The sequence below is a fragment of the Schistocerca americana genome, chromosome X, assembly GCF_021461395.2.
Source record: "Schistocerca americana isolate TAMUIC-IGC-003095 chromosome X, iqSchAmer2.1, whole genome shotgun sequence".
Classification (NCBI taxonomy): domain Eukaryota; kingdom Metazoa; phylum Arthropoda; class Insecta; order Orthoptera; family Acrididae; genus Schistocerca; species Schistocerca americana.
Genome location: NC_060130.1, coordinates 189,387,879 through 189,402,088, shown reverse-complemented (window position 1 = coordinate 189,402,088; position 14,210 = coordinate 189,387,879). Strand labels below are relative to the sequence as shown.

Here is a 14,210-nt window from a genome sequence, read left to right as displayed (position 1 = left end):
TGCCGGGTGTTGGCCCTGTGTGCCTCGGTCGTATGCAGTCCTGATTGTGGCGCTCACCTGCACGGCGCCAAACACGCATACGACCATCATTGGCACCAAGGCAGAAACGACTCTCATCGCTGAAGACGACACGTCTCCATTCGTCCCTCCATTCACGCCTGTCGCGACACCACTGGAGGCGGGCTGCACGATGTTGGGGCGTGAGCGGAAGACGGCCTAACGGTGTGCGGGACCGTAGCCCAGCTTCATGGAGACGGTTGTGAATGGTCCTCGCCGATACCCCAGGAGCAACAGTGTCCCTAATTTGCTGGGAAGTGGCGGTGCGGTCCCCTACGGCACTGCGTAGGATCCTACGGTCTTGGCGTGCATCCGTGCGTCGCTGCGGTCCGGTCCCAGGTCGACGGGCACGTGCACCTTCCGCCGACCACTGGCGACAACATCGATGTACTGTGGAGACCTCACGCCCCACGTGTTGAGCAATTCGGCGGTACGTCCACCCGGCCTCCCGCATGCCCACTATACGCCCTCGCTCAAAGTCCGTCAACTGCACATACGGTTCACGTCCACGCTGTCGCGGCATGCTACCAGTGTTAAAGACTGCGATGGAGCTCCGTATGCCACGGCAAACTGGCTGACACTGACGGCGGCGGTGCACAAATGTTGCGCAGCTAGCGCCATTCGACGGCCAACACCGCGGTTCCTGGTGTGTCCGCTGTGCCGTGCGTGTGATCATTGCTTGTACAGCCCTCTCGCAGTGTCCGGAGCAAGTATGGTGGGTCTGATACACCGGTGTCAATGTGTTCTTTTTTCCATTTCCAGGAGTGTATGTGCACAGTTCAAAAGGTGTTGATGACCATCACATCTCTTCTGTTCTCTCTTATTGTGACACTTTTCACTGCAGCTGTCAGGGAACTTCTAATTAATATATTATGTACCCTGCATTTAAAATGTTCTGCTAACACTTAGGAAGTGAGAGGTATGAGGACTCAAACATGGTTCTGGAACATAAAACTACAGTGCCTGAGAAAAAGTGAAGCAACAAGAACACATGTCAATGTAACTTTGTACATGTACACACCGTGATTAGAGTTGCAGTTCTTTGTAACTGTTAAATGGCCACCAGAGTGCATTAATTTTGGTTGTGTTTATTGTTGTTACCAGGGCTGGTAGGGTATAGATTGATGTGTCAAAAGTCATGGGATACCTCCTGATATTGTGTAGGATCTCCTTTTGCCCAGGGTAGTGCAGCAACTTGATGTGGCATGGACTCTACAAGTCAATAGAAGTCCTCTGCAGAAACATTGACCCACGCTGCCTCTATAAGCATCCATAATTGTGAAAGTGTTGCCAGTGCAGGATTTTGTGCATGAAGTGACCTCTTGATTATGCACCATAAATATTCGATGGAATTCATGTCGGGCAATGTGGGTGGCCAAATCATTCACTTGAATTGTCCAGAATATTCAGAAGTCAATCATGAACAATTGTGGCCCGGTGACATGGTGCATTGTCATCCATAAAAATTTCATTGTTGTTTGGGAACATGAAGTTCGTGAATGGCTGCAAACAGTCTCCAAGTAGCTGAACATAACCATTTCAACCAATGATCGGTTCAGTTGGACGAGAATATCCTATCTATCCCTTGTAAACATAGCCCACACCATTATAGAGCCACCAACAGCTTGTACACTGCCTTGTTGACAACTCGGGTCCATGGTGTCATGGGGTCTGCACCACACTCGAATCCTACCATCAGATCTCACCAACTGAAATCGGGACTCATCTGACCATGCTACGGTTTTCCAGTTGTATAGGGTCCAACTGATATGGTCAGAAGCCCAGGAGAGCCAGTGCAGGCAATGTCGTGCTGTTAGCAAACGCATTTGCGTCAGTCGTGTGCTGCCATAGCCCATTAACGCCAAATTTCACTGCACTGTCATAACAGATATGTTCATCCTACATCCCACATTGATTTCTGCAGTTATTTGATGCAGTGTCTGTTAGCACTGACAACTGTACGCAAACACTGCTTCTCTGTCATTACGTGAAGGCCATCGACCACTGCGTTGTCCACAGTGAAAGGTAATGCCTGAAATCTGGTATTCTTGGCACAATCTTGACACTGTGTATCTCAGAGTATTGAATTCCCTAATGATTTCTGAAGTGAAATTCCCATGCATCTATCTCCAACCACTGTTCATCATTGAAAGTATCTTAATTCCCACCGTGCGGCCATAATCGCATCGAACACCTTTTCTCATGAATCGCCTAAGTAGAAATGACAGCTCCGCCCATGCATTGCCTTTTTATACCCTGTGTACACAATGCTATTGCCATCTGTACATGTGCTTATTGCTGTCATATGACTCAGTATAAAGTGATGTGAAAAGTACCAGATGTTGAGTGATCACTGTTAAAGATACGGAGATGGTGTGTACTAATGTGAGGCAGCATTTTAGCAGCTGACATAGTTCGAAAGAGACCTTATTATGGTTCTCCGTTTGGTTGGCTGGTTGATTCCTGGAATATCCAGATTTGTGGGGCATTTAGATGCAACTGTGGGCCATTATTTGGCTACATGGAAATGTGCGGGCAGGCAGACTCATCCACGTATTCGGCCACGACTGACCACCGCTAGGGGGGGGGATTCCCTATTGTGCCTAAGCCCATCGTAACCCCTTTGCGTCTGTGCCTGCCATCCGAGAATGAGTGAAAGACTCCCAGCAACATTCTATGTCATCCTGCACCATTGGTAGCCAGACTAACAAATTGTCCCATTGCATGGGCTGTCGTTAACAGCACGACACAAATGACTGCATTTGGAGTAGTGTCATGACTGAGAAGCATGACACCATTTAGTGATGAATCACAGTTTTGCACTGCCCAATATGACCATTTTCAGCAAGTATGGCAGTGATGAGGGGAGAGGTCCCATTCATCCAGTATTTTGGGGAGGCACAGCGGTGTTCCTTGTATCATGATGGTGTGGGGAGCCATCTGTTATGACTTCAGGTCATGGCTGATAGTGATTGGGGGAACTCTGACAGCATGATAGTACGTCACGGACTGCGTGCATCCTCACGATTTAGCTCTCGTGCAATAATATTATTGTGTTATTTTTTTAACGGGATAGGGCTTGTGCCCACACTGTACATGTCTCAGTCTACTGTCTGCATGATGTTGAGGTACTCCTGCAACCACCAAACTCCCCTTATATGTCCCTGTTAGAAAATGTGTGGGATTAGCTCAGTTGTGTTCTGGTACCAGTATCCAGGGTATTGAGGACCATCTACAACAGTTGTGGGCAATCCTGCCTCTGGAGAGGATCCAAAAGCTTTATGACATCCTTCCTGACCCAATCAGTGCATGCACCCAGGGCAAACAGGGTGCAATATAATACTGATAAGTGGGCTCTTACTGCCAAGTTCAAATTTGACTCGATGTTGTAATCGCTGCAATAACGTAACATACTCTCTCAACTTGTGAAGTTCCATTCTTTTCCTCCTCCCCTTCGTGGTGCTCGACCTTTTCTATCAGGCATTGTAATATACAGTGACAGTCATAAGGAGAATGACACTTTTTTGACTTCACACAGTTTTCAAAAAGTTGTTTACAGTGTTATTTAAATGAAATAATGAATTAATTGCAGAGGCCATTCTTTATAGACTTACCTGACAAGTGAGCTCATAGAAACATATTGGCTCAGTGCAAACTTCTCTTATGAAGATTTCCTGAATAGAGGAAAAAACATTTTTCTGTTGTAATACTATCTGTAAGCTACTGCATGCAATTGCACAAAATTATATACTGCAGTTATAGTATTAATGTAATATTTATTTTTATTTTTTATTTATTTTCTGTTTTATAACAGCAGTTTATAACAGTCTAATTAAAATAAATTTAAAGTCTGGCATTAATCAGGCACCATTTTGTGTTAAGTTTGTAGTAGGAACTCACAGATTGGTTGTAATGAGAGAGTAGCAGCCATGTAGTATGTTGCATTTATTGCTCTGTATTGTGTGAAGATGATAATTATTTTTTTTCTTTTCTTGTGCAGTTGAAGGGGTCCTGCCTGAGTGTTTTGGATGGGCACTTGCGTTATGTAACATCCTGTGCATTTTCTCGTGATGGATCATTGCTGGCATCAGGTTTGTGTGTACTGAAATATGTTACATAACTTACAAGTGGTTTCTCATCATTCATATTACATGGAACTGACATTTCTTCTCTTCTAGTTTCTGTGTAGGAAGTGATAAAACTCTGAAACATAAAGATACATAACCTATTAGAACAATTGAAAACTCCAAAGAAAATGAGAACTGACATGAGTGAAAAGAGTTAATTAAGAAAATATAGTGTCTTTGATCTTAAAAGTTACCGAAGATCAAGGAAAACAGAAGATTCATCAAAAAGTAATAAAATAGAACAGAAGTCACTGACTAAAAGTAATTTTGTTTGAATGTAGAAGGATAACTTACGAACATTTCCTGTATTTTGTGATACGCATCGTCTGACCAATATACGACTTGCCACATTGACACGGAATCTGGTACACGCCGGCCTTCCTCAAACCAAGGTCATCTTTGGCACTCCCCACCAGTGCACGAGTTTTATTTGGAGGACAAAACACAGTTCTGACCCGGTGTTTCTTCAGAATGGGTACTCAGAGTGGCAGATTCAACGTGCTCTCTGCCCAACCACTGCAGCACAACCTGTTGAGATAGATGAAGTCACGAGGGAGGAGGTAGGCACTGCATTTATTCCATACACAGGCGCACTCTCGGGGAAAATTGCCCGCATTCTGAAGAAACACCGGGTCGGAACTGTGTTTTGTCCTCCAAATAAAACTCGTGCACTGGTGGGGAGTGCCAAAGATGACCTCGGTTTGAGGAAGACCGGCGTGTACCAGATTCCATGTCAATGTGGCAAGTCGTATATTGGTCAGACGATAAGTACCGTCGAGGATCAATGCCGTGAACACCAGAGGCACACTCGACTGATGTATCCGAGCAAGTCGGCGGTTGCTGAACATTGTTTGTCGGAAAATCACGCCATGGAGTATGACCGCACGAGGATTCTGGTACAGACGTCGAGATACTGGGACAGCGTTGTTAGAGAGGCCATCGAAATTCACACCAATGACGACCTCATAAACCGTGACTGTAGCTATAATCTTAGCAAGGCTTGGGAACCAGCGATTGGGTTAATCAAGAGTAAATCAAGCAAACGTATAGTTGTGACGACCATGGCGGACAGAGCCATCACACCGACATCATCTCAGACGCCGTCACAATCTGTTCCACCGCGCGACCGTGGCGCGGGGCGCGGACGGCGGAGGGAGCGCGCCGCTGGCGGAGGGTATTTAAATCTGCCGCCGCCGCGACCGAACCTAGTTCCCTCTGAGCAGCCATAGCGTACGGATCTCCGTGCTGGCATGGTCACAGGAGCTCAGTCCGTCAGTTCACCTGATGATGGCGACATGTATGATCGCCGAAGTATTGTGCCCGTTGGGCACTATAGACCGGCAGCACACCCGTGGATATTTTGATTAAGATTCAATATGTCTCATCAGTGCCCAATGGCATAATAGCAGCACATGAGTGGGTGCAAATGGAGCAGTATGATCTGTCTTCAGGGGATAGGTGGGTCACGGGCAATGGCTAATGAAGGTTGAAGCCAGGAGGATTATGGGAATGGAGGATTTATTGCAGTTACAGTTCCGATCCGTGCAATTCAGAAAAGCTGGTGGTTGTGGGAAGGATCCAGATGGCACAGGCTGTGAACCAGTCATTGAAATGAAGAGCCTCATGTTCGACAGAATGCTCAGCAACTGGGTGGTTCAGCTGTTTCTTGGCCACAGTTTGTTGGAGGCCCTTCACGCAGACAGATAGCTTGTTGTTTGTCATGACCATGCAGAACACAGCACAGTGGTTGCAGTTCAGCTTGTAGATCCTGGTATTGCAGGTAGATGGGATAGATGATGATTGTGACTGGACTGGAGTAGGTGGTGGGGGGAGGATGTATGTGACAGGTCTTGCATCTAGGTCTATTACAGGGATATGCTCCGTGAGCAAAGGGGTTAGGAGCGGGGGTTGTATACGGATGGGTGAGGATATTGTGTAGGTTCGGTGGGTGGTGGAATACCACTGTGGTAGGGGTGGGAAAGATAGTGGGTAGGACATTCCTCATTTCAGGATATGATGAGAGGTAGTTGAAACCCTGGCAGAGAATGTGATTCAATTGCTCCAGTCCTGGGTGGTACTGAGTTATGAGGGGAATACTTCTCCATGGCCAGACAGTGGGACTTTGGTAGGTGGTGAGTGACTGGAGAGGTAAGCTGCGGGAGATCTGTTTTTGTACAAGGTGGGGAGGTTAATTGCAGTCTGTGAAAGCCTCAATGAGACCCTTGGTATATTTTGAGAGGGACTGCTCATCACTACAGATGTGATGACCATGGGTGGCTAGGCTGTATGGAAGGGACTTCTTTGTATGGAATGGGTGACAGCTGTCGAAGTGGAGGTATTGCTGGTGATTGGTTGGTTTGATTTCGGTGGAGGTACTTATATAGCCATCTTTGAGGTGGAGGTCAACATTAACGAAGGTAGCTTGCTGGGTGGATGTGGTACAGGTGAAGCAAAAGGGGGAGAAGGTGTTGAAGTTCTGAAGGAATGTGGATAGGGTTTCCTCACCCTTGATCCAGATCACAAAGATGTCATCAGTGAATCTCAAGCAGCTGTGGGGATTGGGATTCTGGGTGATTATAAAGGGTAAAGGGTTCCTCCAGATGGTTCATGAATAGGTTGGCACCTTGCGGGTGCCCATTGTCGTACCCCAGATTTGTTTGCAGGTGATGCCTTCAAAGGAGAAGTAATTATGGATATGGATGTAGTTGGTCATGGTGACTAGGAAGGAGGTTGTAGGTTTGGAACCTGTCAGGCATTGGGAAAGGTAGTGTTCAATAGCAGCAAGGCCATGAACACTAGGGAAGATGGCATCAATAGTGACGAGCAGTGTTAAATGAAGAGGAAGTGTTGAGGGTTGGTGACTGAAAAGGTTGGTATCTGTTGTTTAGGAGGGTGGGTTATTGGTATTAGGCTGAAGGTGTTTGTCTACTAGAGCAGAGCTTCTCTCAGTGGGGGCACAGTAACCACCCACAATGGTGTCTCTTTGGTGGTTGGGTTTACGGAGTTTAGTTAGCATGTAAAAGGTAGGAGTGCAGGTAGTGGTAGGGGTGAGTAGAAAGATGGACTCCTGGGAAAGGTTCTGGGATGGGTCTAAGGATTTGAGGAGAGACTGGAGGTCCTGCTGGATTTCTGGAATGGGCTCACTATGGCAGAGTTTGTAGGTGGGTGAATCTGATAGCTGGTGGAGTCCTTTTGCCAGGTAATCCATGCGATCAAAACAGTGGTTGAGCCTTTGTCAGCAGGTAGGATTATAAGGTAGGGATCAGTTTTTAGATGGTGGATTGCCGTTCTTTCTGCGGATGTAAGCTAGCTTCCACATTGAGTGATTTGAGGAATGATGGTGAGCCAAGGTTTGAGGTTAAGAAAATCTGTGATTTGAGGGCAGTGGGTGTGTATCATGGTTGGATGGAGGAGTGAATTGAGTCAGACAGGGTTCAACATTGGTCTTTGGTTGAGCCCGAGTGGTAGGGTTGGTGACGAGAAAGTGTTTCCACTTAAGGACCAGAGAGGAAGAGAAGGTCTTTAACAATTACTGCATGATTCAATTTGGGAGCGGGACAAAAGATGAGGCCTTTTGAAAGGACTGATGCTTCTGTAGAGCTAAGGCTTTTGGAGGAAAAATTCATGGCTTTTTTTTGGATCTGTTTAGGCTCAGGATTTTGTATGGTGGCGGGAGTGAGTGTGTCTAATTCCGATGAAGGCCATTTTGGCCAAAAGCTTACTTGTGTGACAGTATTTCTGTTGTACTTATCTCCGACACAGCATCCCCACTGTATAGTGAGTAGCAATTTATCCTTCTCATAATATTGTAAAAAAAATGAAATTAGATTGCTAAACACCAAAGAAAATCAGAAACAAAGAAAACTGATTTCAAAATAAACATAAAAAAATCACAAACAAAGAGAAATGATTGCAAAACAAAGGAAAAAGTTCGCTGGATGAAAAGATAGATAAACAGAGAGAAAATGTCATTGAGTGAAGAGAAAGAGCATTGAACACAGAAAAGAGACTGCCAAATGACAAAAAACAATTACAGATAACACATGGACAAAACAAAAATTATATTATCAGGAAAGATGACTAATTGTATAAAAAGGAAAATTCACTCCAGGGAAGAGTGAAACAGAATGGCTGACCACTATTTGCCTTTAAAGGATGAAATTCAAAATACTGCCAATAAACACGTTTAAATGTGGAAAAAATTGTTATTTACCTTTGGGAGATGAAATTCGATAAACACATTTAAATGTGGAAATTAGCTATACCCAGTCTTTTGTGCTGTTAGTTCCTTCTTCAGGAGGATAAGTTGGGAAAGGTTGGAAAGAAAGGATGAATCACTGAGACCCATGTCATGAGGATGAGAGGACAAAGATCAAAGATTTGGAAACATAGAGTTGGATGTGGAAGGTAGTAGTTTTGCTAACACTGTGACCGCTTCAACCCAGAGATAATAGAATAACATATTGAGAAGAAACATAGATTAAGAAGAACAGAAATGTAATGCAGCTATCAACAGTACTAGGAATTTCACCCTTTGAAGGTAAATGCCATCCAACCATACTGCCTCCTCGTAATTTCATAACTTTCTCAAGTGAATTTCCTTTTTGATGCATTATTGTGAACCATTTTCCATGTGGCAAACCAAAGATTCTGTTGTTGCTAGGACCAGAAGTGTCACCAAGCTCGCGTATTAAAAGGAGGCATTAGGTGTGTGAACAGAGGAAAAGTGAGAGTAAAAGAAGATAGTTTTATGGAGGATGTCGTTTCTGAATGTGCTATTGGACCCAGGCACAGAACTATGGAGGGTTTTGAGTGCTGGTTAAGCTGCAGTGACAATACCAAAGAGGACCAGAGGACTGAAAAAGGAAAGAACATGTTTGTACAGTAAGATGCAGAACATATATGGACAATTAATCAGTAAGAACTTTGTTGATAAGTGCAGAAAAGCTGTCAGTATGCAAAGGCAAAATTCAAACAGAAACAAAGCAACAGTAATTAAGGAAATGAATACTACCACTAATAAAAAATGAAAGTTTTTTAATACAAAGAAAAAGAGAAATTCATCACTGAATAAATAGAAAGAGAATGAGATAGAATTAAACACAGATGCGAGAGCACTAAACTGAGAATAGATGTTGCTCAACAAAGGAAAGAGAATATTAACATGGAAATTAGATTACGAAGAAGGCAGATAGCTAAAAAACAAGATATCACCAAACAGATGAAAATGACCTCAAAATTTATAAAAAAAGAGGGTGGCTAAAGCGTCAACAATCACAGAAAGAGATTGGAAAAAATAAGGAGTAGAAAAGCTAAATTAACATATGGGTAATGACATACAGTGCAGTCAAAGGATGTAACAGAGACGTGTTGAGAGACAGCAAAAAGTCTGAAGATTGAGGACATTTTCAAATTTGAATTGGAGGTTATGTCATAAGTTTAGACAAGGTACATAGTGAACAAAGTAAGAACTTAAGAAGGAAACAGAACAATGGACAGCCATGAATTGCAGAAAAAAAACTGAAGATGGTGGGAATACAAATGTTAAATTAAACTAATGAAAGGTGCATTGACATGTATGTGACTTAATGTTGATTGAGAGATGCCAAGCTTTTCGAAACAGGTATGGATGTCATCAGCTTTACCTGCCCACTCAACTCCTATGTATTAAAAAGTGGTTATTCTGAACTGGAGTTTGATGACATTCCTGGTGTATTTCATTGTGTTAATTTTGTGTGAATTTAAGCCACAGGATATTGGCTAGAATTAGCCATTTTACAAAACGACTATGACAGGAAAATTGAGGAAATTCGAGCTCCTTCAGAGGCAGCAGTTACTCTTCTAGTACACCATTCATGACAAACAGGAAACGGAGGAACTAATAGCGGTACTCAAAGTACCTTCTGCCACACACTATAAAGTGGCTTGAGGAATATAAATGTAGATATAGGTGTTCCTTAAACCACAGTGCATGATTCTATGTTGCATAGGCAAGAGTTCCCCCAGTGGGGAAGATTTGATGTGTGTAAGATCGAGAATAATATTGACATAAGTCACAGCTTCCATCATTCTTTTTGTAACAAGCACAAACTCAATTGAGTGCTCCTGTGCCATGATACCATTGCTACTGGTGTGTTGATGCACTGCTTTGCACTTGTCAAGCTGGAAGGAAGCATTTCCTTACACAAATTATGACATGATGTAACAGGAATCATGATTCATTTCCATTCTTGTATGGTTATAACAAAATATTGCTACGTTCTCTTCAGTCATAATAAATAACCTACATCTAATACATACTCCGCAAGCCACCATGCAGTATATGGCCTAGGGTATGTTTTACCTCTAACAGCCATTTCCCTTTCTATTTCACTCGCAAATACAGCAAGGGAAAAAGACTGTCTATATGTCTCCATATGAGCCCTGACTTATCTTATGTCCGTGGTCCTTATGCAAATGTACATTGGTGGCTGTATGATTGTTATGCAGTCAGCTTCAAATCCTGGTTCTCTAAATTTTCTCAATAGTGTTCCTCAAAAAGAACATCACCTCCACTCCAGGGATTCCCTTTCAAGTTTGCAAAGTATCTCCATAATACTTGCTTGTTGATTGAACCTACCAGTAACAAATGTAGCGGTCTGCCTCTGAATTGCTTTGATGTTTCGTAAGCCTGACCTGGTGGGGATTGTAAACGCTCAAGCAGTACTCAGAAATGGGTCGCACTACTGTTCTCTATGTAATGTACTTTGCAGATGAATCACACCTGTGTAACACTCTCCCAGTGAACCAATATCAGCATTCACCTTCCCCAGTACAAACCATACATGGTCATTCCATTTCATATTGCTTTGCAGCGTTATGCTTAGATCTTTAATTAACCTGGCTGTGTCAACTAGCACAGTACTAATACGATATTCAAACATTATGGGATTGTTTCTCCCACTCATCTGCATTGCCTTACATTTTTCTACATTTACAGCTAGCTATCATTCATCATGTCAACTAGAAATTTTTTCTTGAGACATCTTGTATCTTCCTACAGTGACTCAATTATGACATACTCCTGTACACCACAGCATCATCAGCAAACAGCCCCAGATTGCTGCTCACCCTTTCCACCATAATATTTATGCATGTAGAAAATAATAGCAGTCATATTATAATTCCCTTGGGCACTCCCACTCACACTCTCTGGTAAACACTCACTGTCAAGGACAACATATTGGGTCATATTATTTAAGGGGTTTTCGAGCCACTCACATATTTGGGAACCTATCCCGTATGCTCTTACCTTCATCAACAGGCTGCAGTGGGGAACTGTGTCAAACTCTTTTTGTAAATCTAGCAGTATGGAATTTGCCTGTTGCCCTTCATCCATTGTTAGCAGGATATCGTGAAAAAGAGGGGCAAGCTGAGTTTCACATGAGTGATGCTTTCTAAATCTGTGCTGATTTGTGGGCAGAAGCTTTTCCACCCCAAGGAAATTTATTATACTTATACTTAAACTGAAAATATGTTCAAGAATTCTACAGCAAATTGATGTTAAGGATATTTGTCTGTAATTTTGTGGGTCAGTTATTTTACCCTCCTTATATACATGGGTGACTTTCGCTTTTTGAGTTGGCATGGCACATACAAGACTTATCTCCTGCAGATCCTGCCCTTAACTATGTGCTCTGAGACATATTCTTCCTCATCCAACATGTTTTCCTCAAAAGATGCATTATGATTGGCCATGATTTTGAACTCCATGTTTTGACTGATGCACATTGCCTTTCATATTTACTAACAATTTTAATCATTTACTACTTTTGATCAACACTATTGACAATGTCAGTTGAACATCTGATAATCCTCACCATTTTCATGATGATTATACCCACCTGATGCACTATGAGAATTTCTCGTAGTCAAATTCACTTTAATAAGAAGTTTTCTATTTTCTGTTTGTAGAACTAACCTTCTAAGCATCTAATGAAATGTCAGAAACGATAGAAAAGTATTAAGAGAGGTGACCAGTTTAATAATTTAATGAAACAAAGGTGTTTTGGGTATGTGAGATATTTTATTGAGCAAAATAATCAGGAGTCAAAGACAAGGAAGAGAAAACTATCAATGGTAAAGAAAGCATGGCGGAGTTGCTTAGTCTCTGAAAAAATATGAAACACAAAATTTGTGGTATTAGGACATTTTCTTATCTTGTTATTATGGAAACAGAAGAAACAGACCATGTAATTGATTTATCTTCTATTTTCTACATAGTTCTGATGACATTGTGCGTGTAGTACATAGCTTTTGTTGTGACATTCTTAGATGTTAGTTTCTACATGTAGATTTCGAAGCATAATTGCATCACTTATTTTGAATGTTTCTTGTTCTTAAAAATAGGTTCCAATGACAAGACCCTTGCAGTATGGGACCTGACGGGAAACCTGACCGTAGACTCAGAACTGACAAAACCGTGCTCTGCCCTACGTCACTATGCCAACAATAATACCGAGGTGAGTACAATGAATGGATTTGCACGAGTACTTTGTCAGTGGGAAGAAATCCATTACAGCTCATTTCTATTTGCATTTGTATTCATGTGGTGCTCATTTTTGTCTTTTTGGATCTATAAATTCTTTTTTCGAGAAGATCACTCAGATTCTTAGAACATTTTAGGTGATGGCATTGTTTTTAAAACAGTGTAAGGCTCCACAGGTGGTCTTGCTTGCCTGTGTTCTAGGACCAGTAGACGTTCTTGAGAGAAATCACATCAGACGGATGAATTTTTCAGAAATTTGTGAGAGATTGGAACAAGTTAGGGATTGAAGTTTACTTTCTTACTACAGCTGAATCAGGCTGCAGTACTGAAACAATGTGGCCAGCCAGGACAATGTACCTGTGTATGTGGTTTTCAAATAGCCTGCAGATAGAGGTAGAGTGGTAGGGAAGTGTGGGTGGAATGAGGTCTGCATATGCATAGTGTCAGAGAGCGGCCAAACGATGTCTGAATTGCCAAACTGTGTTGCTGTGGACAACAGTCAGGTTCATTTGCCTGTGGTACATTGCATTACATGTTCAAATCTGTGAGGAGAATGATAAATTTTGAAACTGATGTCAATTAATCGCCTACATGAGAGAAATCTTAGTTCTCATCTTGACTACATTGTGTCCACTGCTTCACTGCAATAGTCTGCATGACGTGTGAAGAAGAGAACAGCTAAGTGGTAATTTCAAGTACTGTGATGAATATTCACCAGTCAATTCGGAGATAGGGACACCAGACTGTGTTCAGAGTAAAGACACTCTATCTAAATTTTACCAGTGAATTGTTGAAGTATTATGATAATGATTGAAGCAGAAGGATCTATAATGCCCAAGTATTAATAACAAAGTTCCCAAATTTATCATCCTCTAGGAAAGTTCTCAGGCGCAAATTATTCTTTGAATCGATAGCTGGCTAAAACCCAGAGTAAAAAGCTCTGAGAAATTTAGCGAGTTGAGGAACATTTATCGGGACAGGTTAGATGCCATATGAGGGGGACTTTCCATTGCAATTGACAGAAATATATCCTCTCTATAGAGGTTGAAATGGAGTGTGACAGTGAAGTCATCTCATCCCATTTAACAGATCTAGGTAAAACCAAGTTAATTGTTGGATGCTTTTACCAGCCACCCAATTGAACTTTGACAGTTCTAAAATCATTCAAAGAAAGTCTACAGTTGGTAGCATGTAGTTATCCAGATCACGCGATACTAGTTGGAGGCGACTTTAATGTTCTGAGTATAGACAGAGATGTCTGTGGATTCATTGCAGTTGGTGCAGACACACAGTCTTGTGAAGGGCTTTTGTACACAGTTTTTGGAAAACTGTCTTGAGCAGCCAGTTCGCAAGTCCACATGCAATGGAAATACCTTAGACCTCGCAGCTACAAGCAGGCCAGACCTTATCAGTGGCGTCAGTATGGAGATGGGCATTAGTGATCATGGTGCCATCATAATAATTGTTGTTATGAAAGTTAATAAATCAGTCAAGAAGGC

At 42.5% G+C, this 14,210-nt stretch overlaps 1 protein-coding gene across 1 annotated transcript in view; it reads left to right on the top strand.

Annotated features, from left to right (window-relative positions):
• The window catches only part of LOC124556798 (WD repeat, SAM and U-box domain-containing protein 1-like), a 221,486-nt gene that overhangs the window by 78,507 nt on the left and 128,769 nt on the right, over positions 1-14,210 (top strand). Inside the window, exons 7-8 of the mRNA XM_047130813.1 lie at positions 4,058-4,148; positions 12,573-12,685. Coding sequence (XP_046986769.1) covers positions 4,058-4,148; positions 12,573-12,685 — 204 coding nt within the window. The remainder of the gene's footprint in view (positions 1-4,057; positions 4,149-12,572; positions 12,686-14,210) is intronic.